The sequence below is a fragment of the Chrysochloris asiatica genome, unplaced genomic scaffold, assembly GCF_000296735.1.
Source record: "Chrysochloris asiatica unplaced genomic scaffold, ChrAsi1.0 scaffold00028, whole genome shotgun sequence".
NCBI lineage: Eukaryota > Metazoa > Chordata > Mammalia > Afrosoricida > Chrysochloridae > Chrysochloris > Chrysochloris asiatica.
In genome coordinates, this window is record NW_006408546.1 from 2349475 (window position 1) to 2358384 (window position 8910).

General features: G+C 41.5%; 1 protein-coding gene across 4 annotated transcripts in view; it reads left to right on the plus strand.

Moving 5' to 3' along the window:
- The first annotated feature begins 236 nt into the window (after positions 1–236).
- HACL1 (2-hydroxyacyl-CoA lyase 1) overlaps positions 237–8910 on the plus strand; it is a 56193-nt gene continuing 47519 nt past the window's right edge. For 3 of the 4 annotated variants that reach the window (XM_006840009.1, XM_006840010.1, XM_006840011.1), the window contains exons 1-3: positions 237–329; positions 469–573; positions 7391–7431. In XM_006840009.1, the coding sequence (XP_006840072.1) occupies positions 240–329; positions 469–573; positions 7391–7431 (236 nt within the window). In that variant the 5' untranslated portion in view covers positions 237–239. The remainder of the gene's footprint in view (positions 330–468; positions 574–7390; positions 7432–8910) is intronic. The other variant, XM_006840012.1, reaches the window with a different exon arrangement.

Sequence of the window (8910 nt, forward strand, 5' to 3'; positions counted from 1 at the left end):
CCCACGTATGGAGGAGGCTGAGAAAAAAGCACGGCTCTGATTGGAGAACGGGTTTATTTACATTCGCCTCTCACTGCTGGAGGTGGCTGAAGAGTCCCGCCTCTTCCTCCCGTTATTTAAAGCGGTTGGTAGCCCTCCTCCTGTCGGTCAGAGGAGCAGTCCGACAATTGGCTCAAGGGCATATTTGTGGTTTCTTTCGCTGGGTGACTTTGTGTCAGCTTGGCTGTCAGCTGCCAAAGATGCCGAAAAGTGATTGCCCAGAACGCAACAATAGGAGCGAAGAGCAGGTGTCTGGTGCCAAAGTCATAGCTGAGGCCCTGAGAACGCAAGTACGATTGCACCACCAGGGCCGTGGGTTTTCTTGGAAACGAGCTCGGCGTTTGTGGCGGGTTTTGTTTTCAGTAGCCAGGAGGGAGCGAATAATGTGGCAGGGCCAGGGCATTTATTTTTCTGTCCTCCGCCCCCCAGGATGTGAAGTACATGTTTGGTGTCGTAGGCATCCCGGTGATTGAAATCGCCGTGGCCGCGCAGGAACTGGGCATCAAGTATATCGGGATGAGGAATGAACAAGCGGTGAGTATGGGCACAAGGAGTCAAATTGGGGATAAGCAATAATAAGTAATGACAGATGTTCATTGCACACACTTAGCACTTGTAAACTGTACGTATGTTTTACACATATTAATCACAACAGCCCTCTAAACCTAGAATGACGAGAAATGAGACGGAGAGACAAATTTGTACAACGTGATCCAGTTGGTAATGGCAGATCCAGCATTTGAAGGCATCGTAAGTCCAGAGTTGTTGCTGTGCTTAAGTGCTGTTGAATTGATTTCAACCCATAGCGACCCTGTATAGGATTTCCAAGGAGCGGCTGGTGAGCTTGAACCGCCAACTGTACAGTTCAAACCGATGTTGCAATCCAACGCATTAACCCACAGCGCCACGCGGGGACTCCAGATTACATGTTCTTAACTGCTGTGCCACATTGCGTTCTGCAGTCTAGAGTGTCAGATTTGGAAGGGAAATTTCCCTGTCTGAATGGGAACCCCGTTATTCACTATCACTTTGCGAAATCACTTGCTATCATATATATATTTCTATGTATTATTTGTGTAGATCTGACGTCCCCATTAGGCCCTGAGCTTCAGGAAAGCAGGGAGGACCTTTCTTCTCATTACTTAGAGGAACACCTGTGAAATAAATGACAGAACTCTAAATTTTTGATTATATTGTTAAAACCCTATTTCGCATTCCACATCATCTTAGATTTTATTTTCAAAGGGAAATAGTTTCAATGCTTTTATTCACTTGGGCTTTTGTCTTTCCCCCTCCTTCTTTGAAGAACTGCTTAATATGCAATGTGTTGTGAAGAACCTGATTTGCACTCTGTAGTGTTAAAGAAAAAAAGAAACTCTAATATTGAATCTCGTAAACTTAGTGTATGTAAACAGCTTACAGTATGTATTATGTAAATGCATTTAAGTCTCTTTTATTCAAAAAAAGCTAAAGCAAGAGCATTGGTATTGTGACCACAGAAGACTGTCAACTGAAGGATGTCACAATGGCAGAGGCACAATTGGAATTCAGGTTTCCCAAATTCCAGTCCAAAGGTCTTTGAACCACATCGCACTGCCACCTTTCTCAGAGGCTTATTTGGAAGTCTGGGAAAGGAAAACAGGACCTTTTGTCAGCCCGTATCAGTGTTTGCTGTCTTAACCCAGTCTCACCTTTAAAGCAACACTGACTTGAAAGATCAGGGATCTTCTGCATCATCAGATCCACTCAGTCTGCCTTCATTTTTGCATTCCTGCTTTCCACTCACACTGTTGCACTCAAATTCAGGTTTTTTCCACCCCTTGACCTCCTGCCTGGTGCCATTCTTCTGCCATCAGATGTGAGTCCCAGGAGAATTGGAATTCTGGTTAATATGCTATGCTAAGGAACCCTGGTAACATGGTAGTTACAAATTGGTCTGCAAACCTCAAGGTCAGCAGTTCAAAAATATCAGCTGTTCCACGGGAGAAAGATGAGGCTTTCTGCTCCTGTAAAGATTTACAGCCTTGGAAACCCTGTACAGGGTCACTATGAGTCGGAAGCGACTCCACAGCACATAACCACCAACCACCATCCCTCACAGTGTAAACGTTTAATACATTTTTATATTCATTAATGATATTCCTCAACTACAAAGTGAGAAAAAAATTAACCTTACTGGTAGCGTAGTGATTATGAGTCGGGCTGCGAGCCGCAAGGTCAGCAGTTTAAAACTACCAGCTGTTCCGCGGGAGAAAGATGAGGCTTTCTGCTCCCATAAAGATTTACAGCCTCGGAAACCCTGTGTAGGGTCGCTATGAGTTGGAACCGACTCCACGCCACATAACAACAACATAGCAGATACTGAGTTTCTGCAGTTTCTCTCTTGTACTTTTCTTCACTGGGACATTCTTTCATTTGTATGGGAAGATGAAGCTATTGAGACCTATATTTTACTGTTTTTCCAGAGGTGGGAGAGCTGTCACTCATTAGTTCTTTATGCAGCAAACATTTAATGAATATGAGTTATGTACCAGGCATTGTGCTATCTACCTGTGGGAGAGAGGGGATATAAAGAAGGAATGAGGTTTGGGCTTAACTTTCTAGATAAAGTCAGGGTAGTTGAGAGCAAGACATGCAGAAAAAAATGTAACTAGTTTTATAACTCTCACAATAGATGTACACAATAGACTTTGAAGTAGTAGTGTAGCGGGAGTGATCAATTCTCTATGAGTAGGACAAAGAAGATTGTAGAGGTGATGTTTGTTCTTGTTGACCATCAAGGTATCTCAAAATCATGGTAGACTATGAGGATGGAGCGTAGGTTAAGGGGAGATTGTAGAGTCTTCTCTTCCTGAAGAGGAGTTTGGATTTTATTAAGTAGAAAATAGAAGACTTTAAAGGTTTTTCCATAAAGGCAGGAGATGTATATGTTAGTAAGATGAGTTTGAAGGTAATACAGAATATGGAAAGGAGCCCTGGTGGTACAGTGATTAAAGCACTTGGCTCCTAAGCAGAAAGGACAACAGTTTGAGCCCAGATGTAGCAGTCTACTTCTGTAAAGATTTCTAACCTTGTAAACTATGAAGCAGTTCTACTCTTTCCTATAGGGTCACTAAAAGTCATAATCAACTTCAATGTCAGTGGGATAAGTATAGCTTATGAACGTCATTGGGTGGTGCAAACAGTTTGTGCTTGTCTGGCGCTGATGGATAATGCGCTGAATGATAAGGTCAGTTAGAACCGTAAGGCTGGCAGTTCAAAACAACCAGCCATGCTTTGGAAATCCTATGAAGGATCACTATGGGTTGGAACCAACTTGATAGCCCTTAACAACAACAACATCTACTATAAAAGTTGATTGTTCTAACCCACCCAGGAGTGACATGGAAAAAAAGGCTCAACAATCAGCTTCCATAAGGATAGCAGCGTAGAGAACCCTCCAGAGCTGTTCGATTCTGTAATACCTGGGACTGCCGTGAGTGAGAATCATCTAAAGGCAGTGGGTTGGGTTGGGTTGGGTTTTCTTTCTTTTTTTCTTAGATAGATATGGATTAGAGGAGAGGAGCCAGAAGACAGAGTCCCACCTGAAGTTGTATTTGTCTCTTTCAACTTTGTTAGACGATTGCAAGGTGGTGCAAATGCTTAAACACTCGACTACTAGTTGAAAAGTTGTTGCTTTGAATCCACCCAGAGATGCCTTAGAAAACAGGCCTGGTGTTGTGTTTCCAAAAGGTCACAGCCTTGAAAACACTATGGAACAGTTCTATGAGCAGTTACCATGAGTTGAAATCAATTTAATGCTAACTAACAACAAGCTTAGGAGCTCTGGTAGCGTAGTGTTTACGAATTGGGCTGTGAACCGCAAGGTCAGCAGTTTGAATCTACCAGCTGTCCGCGGGAGAAAGATGAGGCTTTCTGCTCCCGTAAAGATTTACAGCCTCGGAAACCCTGTACAGGGTTGCTTTGAGTCAGAACCGGCTCCACGGCATATAACAACAACAAGCTTGGAGCTCTGGTAGCATACTGGTTACGAATCGGGCTGTGAACCTTAAGGTCAGCAGTTCGAAACTACCAGGTGCTCCGCAGGGAGAAAGATGAGGCTTTCTGCTCCTGTAAAGATTTACAGCCTCGGAAACCCTGTACAGGGTTGCTATGGGTTGGAATAGACTCAATGGCACATAACAACAACAACCTTAGTTAAGTGAGGGCCCTTAGATCCTATGTGCTATGTTGGACACAGATATAAAGATGTATGTATGTGAGAGGCTTATAACTTACCTGTAGAGACAGTCACAAACACAGTTTCACTCTATGAAAGAGTTAAGTCCAGGCTGCTGTGGGAACCCAGATGAGGGACTCCCAGCTCAGACTAGGACTTCAGGGAAAGCTTCACGGAAGAGTTGATGCCTGAGCTGTCTTGAATGATAAGTAGGCATGAGCCAACTGAGAAGAGGAGTAAGGCTTGGGGCTTGTGTGACTGACCTGGAACACATTGAGACCGGAAATGAGCTGACTTAGGAGGGGCAAGGCTATGAGTCCAGTTTTGAATGTAGTGAGTGTGAGGTGCCTGAGTGACATCCTGCATCCCACCTGACTCTTCTCAAGGTTCAGAGGAAGACTCTAGTGTTTGAACTAGGTAGTGATAGTGATGATTAAGAGGGAATGTGAGAAGAGGTTCCGAAGCCATTCAGGAGACACCATAGGGCTAGGTGACTAATTGCATGTTTGTGCTGGAGAAGAGAGAGTTGGCTGTGACTTGACTGTCTTTTGTCAGACACTTAAAGTGAACAAGATGTATACTGACAAGCTGACCAGCAAGTAGGCAGACTGTCAGGAAGCTGGTGGTCATTAAGAGCTTACTATGTGCTGAACAGTATTCCCAGTGATTTCCATGTACCTGGGGGGCTTGAAAAAGTTCGGTGGAATTTTTCCATGAATTTTTTGAAGTCTCCTCATTCTAATGGAGTCTTGGTGTGGCGCTGTAGGATAAGCACTGGACTACTAACCACAAGGTTGGTAATTCAGACCCACCAGTCGCTTCTTGGAAAACCTATAGAGGGTTGCTATGACTCAGAACTGATTCGATGGCACCTAACAACTCATATTAAGAAATTTCATCCTCACAATAATGCTACAAAATATGTTTATTTTATAGATGAGGAAATCAGTACATAAAGTAATTTGTTGAAATTACATAAAAGAAAGTCAGGGAATAGGATTTGAATCAAAGCTGATTGGTTCCAGAGTCTGCTCTCTTAAACACACTTTATCTGATTGTGAAACCAATTCCCATTTGTGTTTTTTTAACACCTAATACCAGAGGCAAATGCCTTTTATTATACAGTTTTATATTTTGCACTCTGTAGGAACATTTCTTAAAGGGGGTGGGCATGTCTCTTAGCGTCTCAGTAAGTGTTCTTATTGCATCAGGCATTTTTGTTTTTTTAATGCATCAGGTTTTTCTTTTTTTTAAATGCCTTTGGATATCTCAGGGTTGTCTTCTTTTTCTCCCCTGTGAATTTGGCCTTTTGTGCAAAAGGGAAAAGAGAGATCCAGCCTATGATTAGTCAGTAGAGAATAGCACCACAGAAAAGGAGCAGAGCCTTTTTGCAGCCTCTTAGTTGGACATAGGGTAGTGATGTCAGTTAAGGTGGTTGTTGTTAAAGTGCCATCAAGTCAATTCTGACTCAAAATGACCCTGTATAAAGTTATGATTCATAAAACATTATTTAATTTTTTTTTTTTTTATATATTTGTGCCCTTAATGTGGATTTAAGTTCAGTATACCATGTTTGGACTCCTCCTGTCACACTGTAGGATCAGCACTGGACTGTAAAACACAAGGTCAGCAGTTCAAGTCCACCAGCTGCTAATCAGAAACCCTATACAAGGTCGCTATGAGTCAAAACCATCTCAACGACACTTAACAGCAAAAACAAATACCATATTTAGTGAGTGTGGTGGCTCCATACAATAAGCGCTGGACCACAACTGCCAGCCACTCTGTGGGAGAAAGATGAGACTTTCTGTCCCTGTGAAGATTTAAAGCCTCAGAAACCCTATATGTTAAGTGATTCAACAACACTTAACAACAATAGCAGCAAATACTATGTTTAAAGTTGATTGGGAATAAAAAAGAAAAGTTGAAGGGAGGTTACCTAGCTTATTACTGTTTCTATAAAAAGAAGAAACAAGATAATACTATATTAGGGGAAAAAATGATATCCCAGACTAATAAGAAGGTTGTGTTTGAGAGGGCACTCGGTATTTTTATTAATTACCTTTAATTATATAATTTGGGGCCTCTGGACACTTCCTGACTATGAGCTGAAATGCAGCATAAAATAAACCATGTTGTTGTTGTTAAGTGCCATTGAGTAGATTCTGACCCATAGCGACCTTGTATGGGGTTTCTGAGGAGCAGCTGGTGAGCTTGAACTGCCGACCTTGTAGTTCAAACAGCTTTGCATCCAGGCACATTAATCCACAGCACCACACCATATAGATAATTAAAAGCTAACCATCTGCAGGCCACTAAAGAAACCTCAACAAAACGTCAAGGATTGAAAATGGTGTATATAAACTGGCCATATGCAGCTCAAACAAACACTAGTAACAGAAATTTAACAAGAAAATCTCCCAAGGTTTCAGAATTATGTAACACACTTGCTGATATTTTGTAAATATTTTAAAAGATTAATAAAAATCAATAAACCTTAAGCAAAATTGATATAAGAAAAACACAAATTACCAATATTAGAAATGAAAATGGAGATAATGCTATAGATATGAATTAAATTGAATAAAATTTGATTTAATTCATTTTAATAAAATCCTAATGTTAGCTTCAATAAAATTTTCTTTCCAAAAATGAAACTAATAGTTAAATACAAAGGGGAAAAAAAAAGAGTTGAAGAATAAATTATAATGTAAAATGCAATATTTCAAATGGAATGATAATGATATGGGATACAGCTAAAGCACTTCCTAGAGGGAATAACTCTCAATGAATCTATTAGTAAGAAAATGAAAGGACCAATTTTGTAAATTCACACTCCAAGGAGAAGAAAAGCACACTGAACCACAAAAGCACACTGAATCGCAGCTTATCGACTCTCTCGTTATCTGGGATTTGGCATTTATGACAATAGTAACAAATCTACGCTGACTACGTTAATACATAAACAGTATAGGTCTGAGGTGTGAGGTGAGAGTGACACACCTGTGATGGTTAAGGTTATGTGGAAGCTTGGCTAGGCCGCAATTCTCAGTAATTGACTACTGCTTAGTTATTCTCCTAGACAGACTATAAGGATACCAATGCTTAAGTCCTGGTGTTGTTTCTTTGCAGGCCTGCTATGCTGCTTCTGCGATTGGATATCTGACAGGCAGGTAAGGAGATTCTGTTATCATGGTTGGTCTTTTTTTTTTTCAATTATTTTAATACTTTTGCATAGAGCTCTTATATTTTCTGGAATCCTGGTGTTGCACTGTAGGATAAACACTGATTGCTAATCACAAGGTTGGTAGTTCAAACCTACCAGCCACTCCTTGGAAACCCTATTCAAAGTCACTATGAGTCTGAACTGACTCAATGGTACTTAACAACAACAACTTATCTTTTCTTTCAAAGAGTTAATTGATTTGAAAAGATCATAGAAAATGTTAATGAAGAAAAAGAAGGAAATTCTGAGCTCTCTGAGGGGTCAGTGCAAAAGGATGATAAGAGTAGAAAAGGATGTTGTAAAGTGTGCACGAACCCTCCCTCCTGCCGCCCTCTCTCTGCGGTGGCCACATAGAACTTAAACTCCGTATTCACAGGTACGGGGTTTACTATGGAAGTTACCAGGTTACAAGGCAGGTCAGAAATGTTCATGACACAATTCTTACAGTCAGGACAACCTCTCCTTAGCCATGCCCACATGCAGGCTGCTCTGAACGAAGGCACTTTGGCCTGGCTTCCTGGACCCTGATCCGGCAATGTCACAAAGCTTTTTTAGGGCTGCTGATAATTAAATGTCCACAGGCCACACCACTCCACAATAAGCCTGAAGGTACTTGGCTCTAGCTTTTGGGGTCTGCAAATCTAGCTCCTCCAGTTAAGTGCCTGGAAGTGCCCTATTCTGAAAACAAGCTTCCTGTCCAAAGTCACTCAGCTTTACTTGCTCCATGGGCTGGAAAACCCACTGCTGTTTTGTGTTCTGGCTCTTGGTTCTGCTGCTGCTGTTCCTCTGGTGCCACAGCTTTCTGTCCCTGGGTCCAGGAGGTTCAATGCACAGGGATCTCTAGGTCCAAGGAGAACATTCCACTCCTGGCTCTTCTTTGACGGTAGTGAGATTTCCCCCTCCTGCTGCTGAGATGTCTCGTTTAAACCTAACAGGATGGTAACATTGTCCAATCCCCTCATGAAATTTCTAACTGTTTAGAAATCCCTTTCCTGCTAACAATCACACACAAGTGAATCATTGAATCCACCAGCGTCTTCTCCCACCTTCTTACCCAGACCGATCAGGAGAAAGTCATTTAGTGGGAGTTTACAAAGACCATGGCTAGAAGAGACATTAAATAATGCCTGCCGTACAGGGGTAGCACATTGCCATTAATAGGGTGAATCACTGATGCACAGATGTGTCTTGCCTTAGCGTAGATCTCATGACAACCCCAGCACATTTCATACAAAAATGTTCAGCTCAGAAGCATGCTTGATGGAACTTATTCTGCAGAGGCTATAGTGTGTACCTGTATTACCTACTCACTCCCATCCTTTTATTAAAAACTAAAAAATACATGCCCATTTTAGAATACTTGTAAGATACAGACAAGTATAAGAAAGAAAATATAACAACTGTTAATATTTTGTTATAATTTCAT